Below are 22,333 nucleotides of genomic sequence, written 5' to 3' on the forward strand. Positions count from 1 at the left end.
AAATGGCTAATCCCCTGATGTCCAGATTCAGAGGCAGATGTTTTTGCTAAATGTGGTTCAGCAACATATGACTTATCCAGCCCATGCTCAGTAAAAAATTCTATTCCCAAATTTTACACTTCAGATTATGTTACCACTAGTAAGACCTAGAACAGCAGCATTATATGCATGGTATTATATGGGCATCTCAGTCCAACTAGGCTGGTATAACACTGAGTGGTTCTGATGGAATGTGACTTAAAATCAACTTCCAAATAAATAAATCTTACAAAAACATGTAAGTGAAAAAAAAAAATTAAAACATAGTATGCTGAATGGTATAATTTACTACCCACCTGAGTGTAGGTACTACTTAAATGCACTCCCTGTTTGCATCAATTCAATAATATGCAGAAAATAACTAACTTTTTTCAGAAATGATACATTTTGGCAAATAAAATTTAGAGATGAATCCTTGTTTTTGCATTGTTTATGAAACATACCTGCTGCACTTTTACTGTAAACAGAACATCTCAGTGTTTTACTGCATCACCGTATTTACTGTCATTATTCTATCAACGTGAACATTTTTGCAGAATGTGTCATTAGTGCAACTAATGATAGCATAAACAGATCTACCAGTAGTGGTTACACCCTAGACTCATACAAAGTGGGAGTGGCTTATTCATACCAAAGGTGTCAAATTTAATGAGTGAATGGGACTTGCAACAGGTATAAAGGATTTTTCGGTTATATCAGCAGATCATTTCAAGATCTTTTTTTTTAATTTAATTACTAATATTAGACATGGAAAGGGGAATTAATTTAACAAAACCAAGCCTGTGGAATATATGGATTGTTATTCTCAGCCTTTTCCTTTTAGGTAAGTAGCTACAACATTATACAACTATTTTTAGGTTAACTGACATGCAAATATGTTTATTTCATGTTGCTAGAAAGCTTACTTGCAACTATTATTTTACAGCTATAGATTTTGTTAATCATTCAAACTATTTATTTAAAAAAGTACCTGGTAATACATAATGCCTGATTTGTATTTATAAGCAATGACACCATAAACATAATAGTGACATTTGTTCAAGGAATTCAGCAGAATATAAATAATGGTCAGAAACCTTATTTAAAGTCCTCAGGCAGTACATAATAAGTTCTGTGGAAACATTTTAAATCAGTTGGTCTTAGTGAGTGCACTGTTACTATGTATTTTCTGATTTATTTCATATTCTTTTTTTTTCTTCATGTGTACTGTATCTTATCTATAAAGTTTACTGTGCTGCTTAGTAATGAAGACTTTAAATGCTCCCCTAACTCCATGTCAGAGAGAAAGAGACAGATACCTGGATCCCTGACAGCAGCCCAAATGACCCTTGATGACTAGCAGCTGGGACGCTAGAGGACTCAAAGGGGTTTGGAAGGGCTGCTTTTTATTGGCACACCCAGTTCACGATGGAGGAAGAGGTATCTACAGGTGGTCTGACACACTTGTGGTGATGGAGGCATTGCAGTAAGTGCATGACAGATAGCTGTTAAAGAAGGGGTTGAGCTAATGAATGCTATGTATAGTGGTGCAAAAAAAAAAAAAAAATCCCCTGATATACAGGACACCATATGTGATACTGCCAGTTGTGCTATTCCAAACTCCTTCCCCTTCATAACCCACCAAGGGAGTAGTCCCAGCCACAGGAGTTAAAACTATGGACATAAGCAATAAAAAAAGCATAGGAAGCAAACTTAGAACAGCTAGAGGTCAGCTTCAAGGTATGCATATGAAACCAAAAAATGATATAATACTTTAAATGTAGCACAGCAGTTGCTCATCTTTGTAAGATGGATGCCACCTCTTGCTAGGAAAAGAGGTATTGCAGTGATTAAAAAAAATAAATCTGTACATATTGGGCACATTTTTGTAATTGCCTTTTTATGATATTCCCTGTTTTTATTTTATGCAGTCATAATTCTCTTTATGGCATCACAATTCTTTTATGGAAGTAATTAGAGATGTAGGCTGTTCTACAGTTTACTAACAAACTACTGTTGCTACCATGTCACTTGGCTGTTATTGGAAATTCTTGTAACTTCTATTATTAAAAATAAGGTGATGGCTTCAGTTAAATTATGCAGAAAATAAAAAATACTGACTAGTTCAACGGATGGGCACATAACCTGCTCCACTGCTTCCAACACTAATGACATAATAACAATTTATGCCTAAACAGTACAATAAAGTGTAAAGTATGAAAACTATGGGGTCCCGTCCTGTTAAATTATAGGTTCCTTTTTATTCATTAACACAGTTGTTCAGACATTGATAGTGGAGTAAAGACAGTGTGGAAATTCTTCTTTTGAGGTGGGGTCACCACACAGTGCAACATAACCAAAGTTTGAGCCCTAAAGGGTGGCAATATTAGGACCCCCCCCGTAAATAAAGTAAGAGGATGGCCGTGGGGAAAAAAAGTGTCCATTTTGTGTGACAATGCTATCTGTCATTAAATGAAAGCGACTTTTAATACATACTACTCTTTGTGATTTTAAGTGTACATAGGACAAAAGCGCACGTGTCTTCAGTATTTATTTATAAAATATTAAACAGATGGGCAATTTACCTAAATGGATAAAAAGGACCAAGATCAGTATGCAGAAATTAATGCAGAATTGGAAAGTAAAGCAAACCTTAAAACAGACAAATATGACCACATATCGTAACTGTGTTTGATACTACTGCTTTCATGTTTATGTTTTAATTTTTTGGAAACACATGAGAGAGAAGAGAATGAATTTAAAATGATCAAATATCTAAAAGGTAGAGATGCACTGGTGGAATAGTGGGATAAAGCTCTAAATTCGGCCCAGCTGACCCAGGTTCGAGTAGCAGTTCTGGTGAGTGCAGAGTGGTAGGGAAGGGATGGGTGTGTCCATCTCAGGTGAGAGGACATCCATTGATATTCTGACAAAGAGAAGAGTGGTCCAAATAGGAGAGTTGCCCTCGGACATAAACAATGAGTGGAGTGGGTGGGGAAGGGTAGTGGATATATCATAAGAAAAAACAAATCTTCCTGGACAGAAGAACAGAAGAGCTGAGCTCCCAGGCAACCTCAGGATTCATGACAAGCCCCAGCAAAAATGTGATAAGTCTGGTAGGGTTGGAGAGTAGTTGGCAGTCCCAGCATAGATGTTTGGTATTGGGGAATGGCCAGTAGCAAAAAGGTCTGAAGGTACCCCCCCCAAAAAAAAAATCTAAAAGGTGCATGCAGGGTTAAAAGAGTAGTATGAATTATTGAAACAAAACAAAGTCATTCCTCCTGTTAAAAATATATATATTCCGACCTTTTATATTTTTCAACAGATAATAGTAAAGCATGCGGCAGTTTGCAGAGGCTGTAGAAAAAGGAAAAAGTGGATCAAAATATGTGGGGAAGCCATAAAGCAATTCATGTAAGTTAAAAGACAATGGAGGACCATGGTTAGTAATGAATGGTGCATTGCAGGTAGTCAAGGATGTGGGAAAATTATAGGCAATGTGTATCAGTTACTACATAACCATGGATCTGTGCATCAGGATTCACAGGGAACTGGCTTTTTTACTGATAATGACAATTGACTTGAAAACTGAATCTATCTAACTCAGTGAGACCTTTTGATCTGTTACTTAATGTTTTTTTTTACTTTCTAATTTATATTTTTTTCTATGAGGTCTTACAACCTGAAAATTAAACATACTAACTGGGTGAGGTATGATGTCATACATTCCGCTGTTACCGATGATTCCTTCTACCCATATTTTGAGTATTCATAGACTGTCGTTCTCACCTTGTGAAGAGGTGTAATAAATTTTAGAAAAAGAGAACTTACAGCTGTTCCTAGAAATAACCTAACACATAGCTATAAACATACTGTTACAAGGAACATATAGGGCATGGTGCCACTTTATTTGATCAGCCTTTGCCATGCAGCAGCATACAATTACAATAACTAAAATTCACTAGCGTGCAAAAACAGATGATTATGGTTCAGCTTTGCTATACCTATGAATGCCCTTATGACTATTTCATATGAATTTTTCACATTCTACCCAATGGCACTGACCGACGTGGTTTGGATGAACAGAGACCCTGGTAGTTAGTGCAGTCGGTTAAGCCTATGAGCTGTTAATTGACTTCTTGTTGTAGTACAGGGTGTGATTCCTTCATCCTTCATTTCCCCACAGTGTGATACTTAGCATGTCGCTTACCCACACTGTGCTTTGGGTAATTTAAGGGGTCTTCTGGACTGCATGCCTAGAAACTAGCTATGAACCTACAAAATCAGAGAAAGTTCTTTCAAATGGTTCAAAGCCCACTGTGACACTCATGTAGAGGACTTTTTCTACACAATCCTTCCCTCATCTATATATATATATATATATATATATATATATATATATATATATATATGTAAGCACATTTGAAGTCACATAATACCTTAACAAGGACAAAAGCACTGGGTTTCATTGATCTCCATTCATCCTTTTGTTGTATCATCCAAGTGAAGACTGTCAATCCTATCTTTCCCCCAAAATATGTTTTCATGTTACACGATAGTGCCTCAGATATTTCTGGAAAGTCTGATTTGTGTTAATTGATTAAATCATTTAACTAAATATTAAACTGGGTAGTACAACTACAGTTCAATGCACATTTTGACATTACACAGTCTGGCAACAGTAACGATTTAAAACTTTTGTGTTTTATGCTAGTGGCAGCATTTCTTTATGCAGATTGTGGCTGGGGATTTTACCATCCCTGTCCCTCATTAACCCCAGAGTTAGAATAATAAACCTTTAATGAATATGGGTTAGAGTGCCCTATAATGGGGTAGTAGCTTCCCCTTCCTGAAAATTATATTTTGTTATATAACTTGCTATGTCAAAAATACCGTTGTCTCTGCTGTAGACATTGGTAAAGCAAGTATAAGGAAAGGGCTTGACAGGGAACAGTCACAAATTTACTCAACTGCTTGTGTGTTTTATAACAAGATGACAGCTAACTTCACTAATCCCTATCATAGCCACCAAGCAACTCAAAATAAGTTAATGAATGCATGTACGATTATGGATTCATACTTCATACATCTCAGATGGTAACTGTCTGTTTTGATAAGCAGTAAACTAAGCCTATCACCAGCAAAAGATTTCTAGTAATGTGCATGCAGACTGGGGGACACTGGAGAAACACTTATTGTATACATACCCATCATGCTTTGCCTCCCAATTGCCGAAGGTTAAGAAACGACTGCTCTGAAACACTTACTTGAAAAATATTCTTCATTGTGTGTAAAGAAGAAAGAAGCTATCCAATAAAACCCTGCACTTGACCACTAATAAGTCAGTATTATGTTTAAAAGATGGTTATATGTCTAAACATATTTAATACTATTGAAATGCCTGCTTTCATTTAAAAACACCAAAGACATTTTCTTTGTATATTGTTAACTCATTTTGTGCAATGATGTACAGAGGTACACCCTGCATAACAATGCTTAACAGACATTAAACGTTGCAATATGTATATAAAATTACATTTCAATATCATAATATTAATTCATTGTTTTCCCCCAACCCCACCCTCCTTTGGGTGAGACTACCACCTGTTTTTAAAAACAATGCCAAACAGTTACTGAAAGACCCACTGTAATGGAAGGTCTGCTAGAACACATCTTTGGTTTATTATGACCGAGCCATGACTCAACAACATAAGCCATTCTAAGGTAATAGTTTTCTTAGAGACACCAAGGCTTTTTCTTTCTGTTTAAAGTTATATTATCTACAACTTATTACAGATGAAAATAAAATCACACCTGTTGCTTTCCCTCTTTACTAGAAGGTTGTCTTACAGAGGCCAAATAAGATGTCTGTTCCTCTAAAACTATTTCTTATTACTTATTTTATACTCAAAGTCTTTTAAGGCAGCAGCAGTGTGGTTTAATATAAAAGTTTTATAAGCTTACTGTACTATCAGGTTATATAAATCTCTCAGCTCAGTATTACTTAAATGGAAAAAAATGTAATTTCTTCCTTTTGAGTTTGCCACACGCTGTACACTTTAAAATCGGGATCAATCTTTATTAATGTATGAAAGAGCATTTTAGTTCCAACATGTGTCCACCAGGCAAAACATTTCTAGTGAAACCAGTTTTTGCAAACATGCTGCGACTTAACAAGTTCCTTTCAAAACAGGTGCTGCATTATGAATGCATCATCCACTTTTACAACCACTATGGGAGCAGACAAATAAAAGATTAAAACGTCTGCCCTAACTAGGAACAGAGTGAAATCACCCAGGCTGAAAGTTTACTCATTACAGTATGAAAAAACGGGGAAACATGTTACCAAGTAGTCCAGCAAAGTGCCATAGGAACTTATGAAAGTACCAGCTAAGGTGTGTCTCTTTAAAAAATATAACCTGTTTCTTATGCAGAAAAGTAATCAGAGTGCTACATTACATCTCACATATTAGGTGGGAGTGGCTGCTACCAAGATAAACTTTTACTCATGAAGACCACAGTCAGAAATTAGTTTCTCACAGACGTGTTGCAGAGGAAACAGACTTTTTTTTTTTTGCTTTGTTCTTTCTATCACTCAAAATCAATGTGAACATATTTCCCTGGAAGAAATAACTGTCAGAAGTCCTTCTCTTCAGCAGTTCATTTCATTCTTATAGGAACTAGAAAACCCTTTTAAGACTCTCGGTTTAATATAGGATGAGAAAAGTGATCATCTAATATCACATAGTACATTATTAGCTATATTTATTGCGAAGACCTCTACACAGTTTTAGAAATGACACCAATAAATTGCCTGAAGCGTGTCATGAGACAATAAATCCATGGCCATGATATTATAATCATGCAGAATGTGAAATACTATGCTCAAAAGACCACAATGAATGCATGTTGTTTTGGGATAGCATGTATGAGCATCTAAGGTACTGCAAGAAATTGCTGTTTCATACCAAAACTACTTATTCTTGGCTCTACCCACCTGTCATTTAAAAAATATACTAATCTCTTAGGATGTTACTCCCTTACAGAAAAGAAAAGTGCACTTCATATTCAACTGTCATTCCCAATAGCAAGACAAATATTATTCCAAAGATAAACATGTCGTGCACGGTTCTACATTGCAGATGTTAAGAAAGGGACATCTCCACATGTTCTAGGCTCTACTGTCTGTAATGCTGTTCAGAAATGTTACAAAAATAATTTCAGTGTATATACCTAGCTGCACTCTTGATGAGGATTATACATTTCAGGAAGCCCTGAAGGAATAAGGCTCGGCTGACAGCATATGGTCAGTGCAGGATGTAATCCCTGATACCACAGGCATGGTACTTCAGCCACCATCCATGACCACTCCAACTGTGATAGTACTGCAATCACATATGACCAGTCCCCACACCACCTGTTCAAATAATGATGACTGCAGCCTGTAATCACTTTAGCCTGTCCGAGGCACAGTGTGACCACTATACTGCATAGCCTATGTGTGTTGTTGCACTGGCAAAGAGGCGGTGTTTGGTCCAGAACTATGGGCTTTGACAAGAGACAGAATAACACTGATGCACGCAATAATGCATTGCAACCACCACTGCCTCACTTGAGGTGTGGCCAGTGTGAGCTCCTTCGAAGACCCCACACCCATCTCCTCCTCTGCTACTGCTACAGATATGTCTGGCAGTGCTATGGATTCCCAGTGTCATATCTTTTCACACCAAACCACATTGTGTAGCATGACACAGACCACAGTTATCTTGATGCATGTCTATATAGAGCGTACTCCAGTGCAACAACAATATCCTCCAAGCAACAGAAGTAGGACTTCAGAATCCTGAAAACTTGACTGACAATGTTATGTGACTGCAACATGGCAGTGTTACAACCCATCTTTGTCATAATCTGAACACTGCAGATGGGGGTGGGTCATAAACCATGGACACCATATTGAGTGGTTTTCTACTTAAATTTGTGGGATGTGATTTTTGGGAACTTTACAGGTTACTATATATATATATATATATATATATATATATATATATATATATATATATATATATATATATATATATATGTGTGTGTGTGTGTATGTGTGTATATATATATATATATATATATATATACACACACACACACACACACACACACACACGCACACACACACACACACACACACACACACACACTGATATCCTGTTATATTTTGCAGGTGTGCCAGATGTGGGAATTAAGGGAAATGCCTGTGTGGTGCACAGCCACATTGTATATAATACATTGTGCACTGCAAGCGACACAGCATTTGATGAAGTGGAAGTTCTTCCAGCTGATATGCCAGACACTATGTGGGGCCAGCATAGCAGTCAGTCAGTGGCTTGTAGAACCTCAGGGAAATGGGCTCTGTCGTAGTGGTTCTCCACTGTCAATGGAAATCAAATATGCTCACTCATATGCTGCAGTATCACATCAAGTAGCTGATGTGGGTTTCATGAAGTGGATGTCAGTGAAACTCCTAGCATGTCTGCTACCAGACGAGGAATGTTGCCATAAGGAGGATAGCCAATGATATGCAAACTATCTTGTTCACTGGGATAGGTATTCCATACATCCTGCTGATTCCAAGTAAGGACACCACATATCTACCAAATCCAATATGGTAAATCTGTCCATATGGAAGCAGCCAACATTGTCCCAGTCATGAACCATGCAGTGGGTGGTGACAAACAACATAACGGACACTGACTTTGAAGGCACCACTGCCATTAACCCATGGTCCGTCTACCACAAATGTCACTCCTCACATCATAGTGCAATTGATACTCCTCCACTCCACAAAATCATGGTGTTCAAAATACATGATTACCACAGTTTATGTCACAAATTTTATATGTTTCTGAATCATGCCTCCCTGTCTGATTTCATTTACATGCGCAGTGGCTGTCATTAGTATGGTGACACTCATCTGCATGACATTATGCAATGTATTTTGTGCCAGTTCTCCTGAAGCAATGATGCATTCTATACGCTTGTGAATTACCCCCTCCCTGAGCATCATCTCTCTCACTATACTGCTTCACATAATGCACTACACTGTTTGTTTCTGTATAGTCCCGGAGTCTAATGCAAATATAGCTGCAGACAAAGGAAGTAGAACATCCTAGGCTAGGTACCCATAGAAATCATAAAAGATTAGATCCAAATAACATCATTCTTTAGATGGTGGCAAATGTTCACTTCTCTTCTGTATCCTTCCGTATTTGTCCATTATCTGAATAGGTGAATGCTATTGTAGCCAACTAAGACATGATTGTGCACACTGGAACACAAATTCAGGATATGTTGTTCAAACGTGTCATTCCAATGATAGGCAGTTTACTATAAAAATATAATGAAGGGTATTCCAGTGAGTGTGATATTAAGGTGTAAATAAATGTCATGCATTCTTGCATCACTTGTCTGTGCCACCCCCACACACAGACAGAATACAGGAGGAAATCAAAGAAAAAAAATCCTTTTACAATTGATTATAAAATACAGCAGAGAAGAACAATATTTTGTTTCTGTAAAAGTTACATTTCCTGTGCTTTGACACTTAGGCATATGAACCTGATGGATATTTCATATATATTTACAAAATGTTATAGGGGTGTGTGTGTGTGTGTGTACATGCGTGCACTTGGTGTTTATCTATATTTATGCATACACACACACACACACACACACACACACACACACACACACATGTAAATCTACAACTGTAACATGAAATACTGATTTTCAAAAAGAGTGAACTAAAAAGATCAATTATTTTAGAGCAAAAAAAAAAAACTATTTTATTCAGGCGGAAGCCCCCCTGTGCCCCCAACCCCCTGCTAACTAGAGATACCAAGTCCAAGATTGTACAATAGTGGGGGAAAGGGCAAATTCCCTGACCATGTTATATCACAATCTCACAGGGAGAGAGAGACAGACACACACACACACACACACACACACACACACACACACACACACACACACACACACACACACACACACACACACAGCAGCTAGCAGGCAGCAAAACAAAGAAAACAAAGAGCATTCACTCTTTTGAACATTCATTCTTACCTAATTACACCATCAGGCTACATCTCTAATTTTACATATGATCAGAAGCTGTGCTTAATGACCAGAAGACTGAGATTCGAGAGAGCAAGTCAGGAAATGAAGTTAGACTGCAGGACCACATGGAATTAATCGTCATCCATGCAGTATGATGAGCTATGGTATAAGTCATCACTAAAAAGTAGAGCCATTGCTCACTTTTATGAACAGGAACTAATTCATGTACTCATAGCCGGCCTTAGGCATAGGCCAACTAGGTGGCCGCCTAGGCCGCCACTCTAGCAGGAGCGCTTTTCCAGTATTTATTTGGTGCAGGTAGGCCAGGATGGGGGCACTGGGTGATGTGGTGGGGGACGCCATGAAGCCCTTTTGCCTAGGGCACGAGGTGACCTAAGGCTGCTCCTGCATGTACTTCACACACTTTATAGGGATATGGTCCCTCTGGCTCCTACTGGAGTTGCTCCTGATGTGTCCACAAAGAGTAGGTGCATAGAAAATTCTTGACACAGAGAAGGGATTGAATCTCACAGCAATCATGAGAATGTTTAGACTTCCTTATATAAACTGACATTTCGACTGGAAGTGTAGTGTGCGTTCTTTAAGAAGGAAGAAAGTGAAATAAAAAATATAAAGTTCATAGGTTCAAAGGTCATTTTAAGCCTAGCCAATTTCCCTTTTATGCTAAAATTAACCTAACCCATTTGGTTAGTGATTAGCCTTACTCATTTTGTTGATAATTATATATTACCTCTAATAATAAATGGAATCATACCAGAGATAATTTGAGGGGGTCCATGCATGAATAAAGTATTAAGGAGATGTCTCTGTCCATTAGTAGTACGGGAGCAGTCCTGGGTTAACTTTTCTGTTTCCTATACAAAGATCCAATTTGTGTTTGAATATGGACACGGATGAGCTGTTTTATGCAGATGGGGAGTCTGCACCATTGCAGTGGTATTGCTTGCAAGATATACTTGTCCCTCCAAATTATTCTCTTGTTGTTGTAGAAGAAGTTTAGATCCCTAGATCATTTCTCATGCCGTTTGACTTGCTGATGTACAGTAAAGTCATCAGTACTGGATCAGAGGATGCCTTGTGTACCAGACACAGGTCATATCTTAGCAGTCTGTACAATACCAAATATAGTGAGACAGGGCTTTGAGTCAGTCCAATTAGGACTTGTTGTTTAGGCCTTGTATCCTTTTAGTAAGAAATTTCAGTGGACATTCCAGTTGTTTCATAAGTCTGAACAGCTACATACCCACAGGGACATTACACTCAATGACTGGTCTAATGAATGCTGAGTAAAGGAATAATACAATGACATCCCTAAATCTAGATACAATCCCCGTATTAATATGCTGTGCAATACAGAAGGACATTCTCATGACAATGAGCACGTTATTCAAAAGTTAGGTCACTTTCCACATATCCTCCCAAATCTTGAACAACTGTGTCATCTCTTAGGGGCATATTGTATATGTGGTAGTTCTCTAGAATAGATGACTTCTCAAAGGATAAAATAATGTATTCTTTGGTATTTAGTTTCAGTCCAGGATTATAGCTCCAGTTAATTATTTGGGACAAACCTTCCTGCAGGATGATTAAGTCATTAGGGATTCAGTGTCTGCTTCTAGCTTGCTTTCATCGCAGACTTAGTCAGTCAGAGCCCTTTGGTGTTGTCTTTTACTTCAGAAAAGTTGATGACAAACAGGAGTGGTGCCAGTACAGATACCCTTGGGGACTCCACTGGTGGATGGTCTCTTAGTGAAGTAACTTCCCCTCATTCATTGTCTGTGTCAAAACTGTGAGGCAGTTAGCAACCCAGTGGGTGACATAGGTGTTTATTCCTAGTTTAGTTAGCTTTATTACCATGCCTGAGAGGGGTATTGTGTCAAAAGCTTTGGCTAGGTTCAGATATGCGGTGTATACTGGTTTGCCTTCAACCATTGCTTTGGTTACCTTTCCGAAAAAGTCCACCAGAATGAGTAAGCATGACCTGCCCTTAATAAATCCAAACTGAGATGGGTCCTGTATTTGGAGATTCCCTATGCCCTTACTGATAAGTTCCATGATAAGTCTTTCTATGGCTTTGCATATGAGGCTCATCAGTCTTATGGAACTGTAATTGCCTGGGTCTGTTAAAGGTTCTTACCAATGCAGAGGAATGACTGTAGCTGTTCTCCAGTCACTTGGTACAAAATCTATATGGAGGTTGAGATTGAACACTGTTGTTTGGTGTGTGTCTAAATTGTGCATCATAGTGTTTAACATGCATCCAGGGATACTGTCAGGACCCATCAGTGCAGTATTTTTAGCTTTTGATAGCACTCTTAGGAACTGGAATTGTGTGATGGCTATAGGTGAGACAGTTTCAGGTATATCTCAAAGTTGGGAGGGTGGCCTAATGGTTAAGGTGTTTGCCTTGCAAACACAAAGTGCAAGGTTTGAGTCTCACAAAGTATTATTGGCTAGGCTTGAAATGGCTTACAAGGGCAGTTAGCTTAGTACTAATCTATGAATCTATGCAAATGGTGGGGAGAGATGGGAAAGTTAGAGTTAAATTTATTGGCCAGTAGCTTCACCATATCTTCAGCCTCAGAGTAATGTATATCATTCATAATTGGCTATGTGCATTGCTATGTAGTGCTTTTGAAATTACACACATAACTAAATAAAGGTCTTGTGACTGTCTTTGGTTTGGGAAATGCATTAAGATTTCTAAAAAAAAAAGGAATGGAAGGGTCATTACTTGCAAAAAGCCAACAAGCCAGCAGTTACTGCTAATTTCCCCCAAAACAGGGAATGTAGGTACTAGTGTGTTAACATTTTTTATTTCCATTATCACATTTTTTCTTAATAAATCTACAGTACCGGCACAAAATAATGCCAGAAAGAGGGTGTCAGAGCTCTTATGCCACCACCAATTAAAGTGATATAAATGATTGGTGTTTAGATCTTGCGGCAGTTGTACACTACTTTGCCTGGACTATGGCCAGCACTTGCTACACCTAAATAAGCTTTACATTGTACAGCTACAAAACAGGGCTATATGTTAAGATCATTGAGTCTTCAGATATTCATTCACCTCAGTCTGAGTACAAAATATTTCTTATATACACTGACAAAACATGAGAGAAATATTATGTATGCACAGATGTAAATGTAATTTATATTGTGTATGGTCAGGGATAGTTAACTGAGATGCACTACCTATCATGCCCATCTGTTTATTGCAGAACATGCTTCACATTCCTTGAATCCTACACACTGAACTTATCCATTTTTTTTTTGTGCGATTTTCTTACTTTGACATTTTGGAGAATTCATAAAGATTGACAAAGTAAAAGAACAATATATTAAATCACCTGAAGGCAAAGGAATTTTAACTGTACTTTTTGTTTTATGTTTTTAGTTTAGTGATAATGTGGAAGACCATTATGACTTATCACTTTTGGTTTTATAATCAAACTTTCAATATCAATGCTATATATGTTGATCATTTATATTTTATTGGATGATTAAGTGATTTTACTGTTTGATTTGTGGTATTGTGAGTTACATAATGATGTATCTGTTTTGACTGGATAGGTTGATTTAAGAGAGTGTGTGTGTGTGTGTGTGTGTGTGTGTGTGGGCGGGGGGGGTCCCTAAAACACATTGAAAGGCTAACAATCTGAAAGGAAAAAAATACAGTAAAGCTGACTGCACGTACCAGTTTTTTTTAAACAATAAGGATTGGGGAATTTGTTCTTTCCCCACTGTAGTATTTTTGAATATTTGTTATTTGAAGTAGGATGTAGTTAAATCTTTGTGATCGAACACTTGTTATACAATAAAACTGTTCAAAAGTTTTGTTCCTTCAAATGTCTGGCATAGAATATGATATGTGTACATACACACACACACACACACACACACACACACACACACACACACACACAAAATTGTTGGATGTGAGGTTAGTGATTATTATTTTCATGTTTATTTATTTATTTATTGTGTCTGGGTAGTAGTTAATGTTAGGAGCATTCCAAAGTGTAATGTGGTCAGTATTTGCAGTGCTGTTTCATCAAGTACAATGAAGTGCATTGGTTTATTTAGGTATTGACAGTTGATATGTACTTCTGTGGCAGAGTGGGTGTGGCATCACTTGGAGCATGTCAGGCATACAACAATTTTTTTTAAATAGCTTTATTGAAAACATTAATATAATGAACAGATATTTTGAAAAAAATGAATAAGTTTAATTTTTAAAGTACAATATTTAAAAAAGAAAATATTAATACAATAACTATAATAGCAAAAAAAATATGTACAATGATGTTCACAATATATCAAATAAGAGCAATTAAGTTAATTTTGGCAGAAAAAGATAGAAATAAAAAATAAAATATAAAAAAGAAAGGTTACTGCATTAATTATTTATCCAGTTTTTTAACTAATAATTCATGTACATTTTCCCATTTGTAATATAGTTTTGTATTCCTTGTAGATTTATATTTGATAGTTAACATTTCTAACTTAGATATTTCCAAAAGAATACCTTTAAACTCTTTAAATAACGGAACTGATGAAGAATTCCAGTTTCTTGTAATTGTTTTCCTGTCAATGGACAGTATAGACCAGAGCAAAGAATATTTGTTTTTATTTATACAGTCTGGAACAGGTATATTGGATAATACAAGTGATTTTATAAGCATAAATTTAACTGTAAAAAATTGTTAACTTCTTCCCAAAATTTCTTTAATAGTACACAGTCATAAAATATATGATTCCAATCAGCATTCATTACTGAGTTACATCTTCAGCACACAATTTCTTGTTTAGTTTATCTTACTCATTTTCTGAGGTGTGATGAAAGATTTATGTAAAAATCTCCATGTGAAGACTCTCCATTTAATAGAGGAAGTGGTTTTGCTAGCTGACTGAAGGAAATTAACTTTGTCTTTTTCTGAAGGAGTAAAACTATTGGTTACAGAAAATGAATTCCAATAGTTATCTGAATATACATCCATATCTTGTTTAATTGCTCTATAAATATATGATATACTATTTTTAACTGACAAAGTATTATAAGTATATACAATCAAGTATTGAATAAGTTTAGGTATTGAATTCTTAGCACTTGAGGGGATTACAATTAGTTTATCTAGAATATATTTTCTAAACTCTCCAAATCTGACCAAAGTAAAGTGTTAAGGTTATATTAATCTATGAGTATATTAATAGATTTGCCTCATTTTTGTTTAGCATTTGATGCCAAAACATTATTTGTTTTTGTTTAAATAGCAACATTTTAGGATGATCTGTAAAGAGAATTATCCCTTGTGTACAGGCAATGGGAAAGATGAGGAACAACCAATTCTCAAAGATTCTAAACCTAAATATATAGTTTTTAAAGGTCTTTAGAATTAAAGTTAGATAAGTAGACTTAAACATTTGAGTGGAATAATTGGAAAAGTAAAAAGTATTCTCTCAAATTTCAAATAAATGAATTACTTATTAATTGTAATAGATGATTATTATCTTTATTTTTGGTATTATGGGATACATTTAACATAATTTATTTCCATTTTGCAAAATACTCTGCATCTATAAGATAGACAATTGTTTTAATAACTGATGAAATTGAATAAAGTTCTAGATTTGGTAAAGATAGACCTCCATTTTCCCAACTATACATATGATAGGACAGTGCAATTCTTGGCTTTATTGGACACCACAAAACATTGTTAATCAGTGTATTGAATTTTTTAATATAAGAGCCTGTAGGGGGAATAGAGATAGATTGTATTATGTATAAGATCTTTGGAAGCAAGATCATCTTTATAATGGAAAGTTTTTCATCCATTGCAAACAGAATCTTGTTCCATTTACTTATTAGATTCTCTATGGTTGTTATGGATATACCTGATAAGATCAAAAGCTCACAACACCGACAACCACATGCCCGATACCACATCACCGATAACCAAAATCTCGACAGTGGAAGAAAACCATGAAAAAGGAACATAAAATTCCCTTTCAACTGTTTCACCCCCCACAACTCCCATAACTTTAATATACCAACTTTGAGATTGCACTACAGTGCAGGAATGGAAATCTTTCCATTCCGCACTATAGTGAGATGTCAGTTCCAGATTGTCGGCATTCCGAATGTCGATCATATGGGGTCAGCCATATTCTGGAGGGTTGGCCATGTCAGGTAGACCCGGTTGTTATACTTTTACTATAATTTAGGTGTAACATGTCTTTTATATTAGTTGCTATAATTATACCTAAGTATGTTATTTGTTGAGATTGTGGTATATATTTTTTATATTAATCTTGTATATTATAACTTTTGGAACCAATTAGAAGAATTTGTGTTTTTAGAGTTATTAAAGTTAAGACCAGGACTTTTTTGAAATATATCCATATTTTTAAACAATTCTTGCAAGGTGGGGTTAGTACCACCAAGAGTGATTAATACATCAGCAGCAAACACTTGGATTTTTGATGTTTCATTAAAATTTAATTTATAACCTTGTATATTATTATCTCTTATTAAGTTAGCCCAAGGTTCCATAATTAATGTGAACAAAAGTGGAGATAAAGGGCAACCTTGTCTGGTACCTTTTAAAATGGGTATGCTCTGGGATATATTTGTACCTATTTTTATGTAGGCTTGACTTCCATTATATAATTGAGTTATAAGATTAATAAAGCTATTAGAAAAGTTTAAGTCCTTCAGTAAGATAAAGAGATAGTCCCAATTAACTGAGCCAAAGGCACAGTTAATATCTAAACTAACAAGAGTCAAATTATTCTTTAAAGATTTTACTGATTCAATTAAAGTTATTCTTCTTTTGATATCATCATAAGTAGTTCTATTAATTATAAAACCTGTTTGATCCATGTCTACCAGGGATGGTAAAATTTTTTTAAGTCTGTCAGCATAAATAAACATTAACATTTTATAGTCTATGTTTAACAATGAAATGGACTTATATGAAGCACATTTTACAGGGTTTTTATCAGACTTCAGTATGGGAGAAATAAATGTGTACGTTCAAGAGTGGGTATAATGTTATTATTTTGGGCTATATTGAATACTGTATGTAGCAGAGTTAACGCTTTTGACAGGCAAAACCTTGTAAATTTCAGAAATTATACCATCATTACCATGAACTTTATTTTGCTTAAATTTAGTAATTTGATCTTTCACTTCTTTAAAAGATATTTGTTTATCCATTAATTTTATTTGTGTTTCTGATAGTCTGTTCTTTATATGATTATTTATAAAAGATTGAATATCTTTTGTACTATTAATCATATCATTTTCTAAATTCATTTAATATATTTGGTAGATCAGATACCATTTTTTTTGTTGGAGAATAGATTTCTTTAATATGGTTACGTTTATTTAATCTTTTAGTCTTGTTAGCTAGTATATTCATAGATATAGGATTTATAGAAACAGTAAGAAGCTTATATTATTCAAGATTTATCGTGACTTTATGTTTAACATTTCCATATATTTATTGTTTAGAGCATTTATTTCATTCATTCTATCTTTCATGTCTGGGCTATTTGAAAATATCTATTTATAAACACTCACAAATGCTTTAATATAACAGTAATAGCTGCAGTTCTTTCATTTGACCTGTAGATGCAATTAGAAACCATCTATTCAAGTTATTATCCAGCTCTGCCAAGCATTCCAGCACAGAGTTCAGTCTGTAAATGCCTCGATGGAAACACATTTTTCTTACTTTCAATTGAGACAGCCACGGTATGTTCAGATACCAGAGATGTTCAGCAATTCAGATGCATGAGATTAAGGAGGGAAAGCATTTGCAGCTTTTCTGTTAGAAAGCTGTTGATTACCTTGTGGCAGGATCAAAAAACATAAAACTGGACAGAATAATAAAGCAATGGGAGGGGGAAAGCCACTATAAAATAAAAACCTGCAAACTCTTTCTCTCAAACCCAGCAAACTACTAGACCACCATAAATATATCAATTGATACTAAACCCTCCATTTTAATGATATTATTATATATGCTATATGCTTGTTATATGAATTAATTAATTAATTAAATATGATGATACAATTATGAAAACAAGTGTATAAAATGTAAGTTAAAATGTGTCAAATGTGATTTTTTTTTTACAAATACTCACAAATATTTAAATATAGCAGTCATATTCTACAGATTATTTAGCTGCAGTTTTCCATTTGATCTGTAGATGGCATTAGAGACCGTCTATTCTAACCATTATGCAGCATTACGAAGCTTCTCAGTACTGGGTTCAGTCTGTAAATGTCTCCATGGAAACAAGACTTTTTTCCTACTTTCAGCTGTAGCAGCCACAGTGTGAGCACAAACCAGGGTTATTCAGCTATCCAGATGCATGAGATTGAGGAAGGAAAACATTTAGAGATTTTCTTTTAGAAAGCTGTTGATTATCTCATGATAGGAGTTGGAAACATAAAAACACATAACAAAAAATGGCAAAAGGGAGGGAGAGAGACATCACAAAACACCAAAGAACCAACAAACTCCATCTCCCAAACCCAGCAAAGCACCAGACCACCACAAACATATCAATCCACACAAAACCCTCCTCTCCTCCACAACCAACAGGAAAAGGGGGAAAGAAAAAAAAAGAAAAGACATTAAATTAAAGGCTCTCCATCATACCACAACCAGGGAAAACCACCACAATTATCCAATAGGAACCGTTCGCTTATCAGTACACTCACATATTCACATTTCTAAAAATAAATATCTAATGAATTAATCAAAACATATCAAATCACTGAAATGGACAAAATAAGAACCTTTCATATGTCTATTACCACAAATAGCACCCATTCCAGCAGCAGAGCAAAAATGGGAAATATAATCATTAATGCAACATTATGGCAACAATATCAAAGAAGAGTCTCTCTTCACAGAGAGACAGGGAAATTAACTGCAAAGAATTAAAAACAAAGAAAATAATTTATATTGTAACAAAGACCCTCATTTTCTCATCTATAAGACTCTGTATCTATCATAGTTACCAAAATTCCATAAAGTTCAGTCCCCAAACATACGGAACATTTATTATAGCAGACAACAAATTAATATTAAAAGATAATAAATAAATGAGTAAATAAATAGCTTTTACTTGCTATAATAAATTATTTTAAATAAAATAAACTATACAATAATAACAAGCTATAAAATACCATTAAAACAACAATGTACCATAAAAAGAAATTTAAACAACAAAGACTCACCTGTTGAACCATTTCCACTTCCTCAACTTCTGGGTAAGTTGTTAGGACTTGGGTAAATTAAAGCCATTGTAAAATAGCTTAACAAATCATTTATTCTTAAGCTTCTTTTTATGTTCAGAAATCTTCCAGGAACTGTTATCAGCATTTCTTTTAAGGCTGGCTTTGCCCACTCCATATCCTCTATTTTATCAAACAGTTTTCTTGTTTTGACAAAGGTAATGGCAGAGTCATTGTCATCAAATATTTTTGGACATCCTTGAATAAATATTTTTAATCTGGCAGGAAACAATCGGTGTGTCTTTATTTGGGCTTTCTTAACTCTTTCAGCATTGGCAAAAAGAAGCTTTCTTTTGGCAATTACAGAAGATGAGTAATCAGTATCAAAGCTTATGACATTTTCTTTATATTTAATAGGAAATTTAGTCCATGCAGTCTTTAACACTATCTTCTTGTCATGAGATGATAAAAACTTCACTATAACAGATTTAGTAGCATTGGATTTACCTTTTTGGCAGTAGCCAAGGACATGTCTGCCTTTTCTATCCCATATGAGAGAGCTTCAGGAAGCTGTAATACATCGGGGAGCCAAGATGTTAAGCATTTTTCCATATTACCAATGCCTAATATTATTTCTTCTTGCTCTATTCTCCAGATCATTCATTTTTGTTTGTAAAAGGGTATTTTGTTTTAAGAGAAAGTCTATATTATGCTCTTCTTCTTGAATTCTAGTGTTCATATCATTTTGTGAAGTCTCTATACCAGTAATCTGTCTCTTGTGATGCTTAGGGTCTTCATGTAATATTTCCATTTGTTGGGAACATTTTTCTTTGAAGTTATCCAGTTTTAAATCCATTCTATCAATTGTTGTTGTCATTTCTTGTATATTAGATAATAGTGACTGAAGTTCCTTCTTAATAATTGTTTCTTGAAGTGTAGATTTGTAGTAGCTCATTCTATAGTGTGAAGGCCAAATATTTTCTCTAGCACTTTTTGACAGGAAAAAAATAAAAAAGTCGCCAACATTTTTATATACACTATCCTAAAGGATGATTAGTAGAATCCAAATATGTAAAATAAAATACAGAATTAGGATAAATACAAAAAAATCATGTCATAAATGTTCTGTAAAGACAGAGCCAAGATAAAGTGCTGTTACTCAGTGCTCATCTTGGCCATGCCCCCCAGGCATACAACATTTTGAAGACTATGATGGAGCATTTCCATGTATTAAGCATGATAGCTGATGCTTCTGTAAAGTATCAGATACATGTCTATTGTGTTGTTTAAGGCAGTTTCCTCATTTTACTGACTGGGTTCTTTATTGGCATACTTCACATGGAAAAGCTGCAAAGGTTTGGACATATGTTTATATTCTGATTAATGCACTGGCAATTAGTTTTATGGAGATGATTTTTCTTATTTCTCATTGCCGCATTTCTTTTCTGAGTGATTTTTATTTCTGTACACCTGCCATATATCAGACCTCTACAATTAGCCTGATCCTTTCTTGTCCATTGTCATTACAGTTATGAGGGTCATAATCCATGCAGCCATTAGCCATTAACCATTTATCTCCACTGGTCCTAACCAACTTGGTGGAGAACAAGAGCACTTGCATAACCATGGAGGCTTACAATGCTCTTCATTTGTGCTTGCAAATTCTCACCTACATGCTCAGTGAAGGCTACTGAAACTTGCCTGGTAGAACATGTCTATGCCACACCACTAACACCAGCATACCTTCACTTGCTCATTGTGGAGTGGAGACAGTGATCAAAACCACCACCCCATCTCCTCAGGGTGGTTGAACCAGCACCTTAAACTCCAAATTCACCTTCCTTGGTCTTTCAGCACCAAAGCTTGATCTCAGGTAATCTGGGTTATAGCCAGGAAATTGTCATTTTATGCTGTGGAGTCAGGCTAGATTTCTTTAAAGTCTTTATTGCTGCATCTGATGCTGTGTTACTGCTCTATGCTTTATTTATTAAGCTATTTTTTTAGTTGTCATTTTGTGGGACTTCTTTTTATTAGCTGAGTTTGCTTTCTGTGTTTTTTTCATGTAATTGTCTGTTGTATTTTACTTGTAGTTATATACTATAAATATTTTTGCATTGTAGAAAATAAAACAGTATGCTAGACTGGACTAATATGTATTTGTCTGTGCAAAGCTAAGTTTATATGATTTCTAACTAACAATTTTGCTCTTGGTTGTGGTGTTGTGTTTACTTTTTTGCCTTCTATGCTTCTGGGGTTAGATTCTAACTTCTAATTTTGTAGTGTTCAGTGTGGTGGTATATTGCTTTGCACTTGTAATTATTTTGTACTGCAGTGTTACATGATAGAAGGTCAGGCAGGATGCTGGACATCTTTGTGTCATATGCAAGATTCTAACAGTTTTTATTTTATCACATCCTTTTGTCACACAAATTCAGAGACAGAGGGAGTTGGGGGCTGTGGGAACTTGAGACAAAGAGAGAAAGAGATTTTTGTGCACGTATATGCATGTGAGTGATCTTTCATAACCTGATAAGATGTATGTACATCCAATTTCTTCACTGACATTAGAGATTCAGTATGAAAATATAGAAGTTCTGCATTTCTAATGGAGATGCAGAGGTGCCGGTTTGTTGATGCACTAGGAAGTCTGCTACTGTACTGTACTGTACATTGCTTCTTCTGAGGTTTGCTAAAGAAAGGGAAATAATCTAATATCTAGTGTCATGCAAGCGGTAAAAGAAAAAAAAAACAGTGCCTTCTGTAGAGAACTAACCCACAATCTTGTTTCAAGCATTGCCTGCAGTAGAAAACCACACCCACAATCTTGTTTATATATGACACAGCTATTTGGCAGTTAGGCCCTTAAGTCTTTTCAGATTATAATTTCCTTGAGACAGCTATAGAAGTTAACACAGCAATGTGTGTTATGAA

General features: G+C 35.5%; 1 protein-coding gene across 4 annotated transcripts in view; it reads left to right on the forward strand.

The window, feature by feature from the left end:
* The first annotated feature begins 722 nt into the window (after positions 1–722).
* LOC122817708 (mucin-17-like) overlaps positions 723–22,333 on the forward strand; it is a 283,584-nt gene continuing 261,973 nt past the window's right edge. For all 4 annotated transcript variants that reach the window (XM_044090784.1, XM_044053731.1, XM_044090785.1 and 1 more), the window contains exon 1: positions 723–862. In XM_044090784.1, coding sequence (XP_043946719.1) covers positions 787–862 — 76 coding nt within the window. In that variant the 5' untranslated portion in view covers positions 723–786. The remainder of the gene's footprint in view (positions 863–22,333) is intronic.

Source organism: Protopterus annectens, chromosome 13.part0, assembly GCF_019279795.1.
Source record: "Protopterus annectens isolate FY-2018-M chromosome 13.part0, PAN1.0, whole genome shotgun sequence".
NCBI classification, from domain to species: Eukaryota; Metazoa; Chordata; order Ceratodontiformes; family Protopteridae; genus Protopterus; species Protopterus annectens.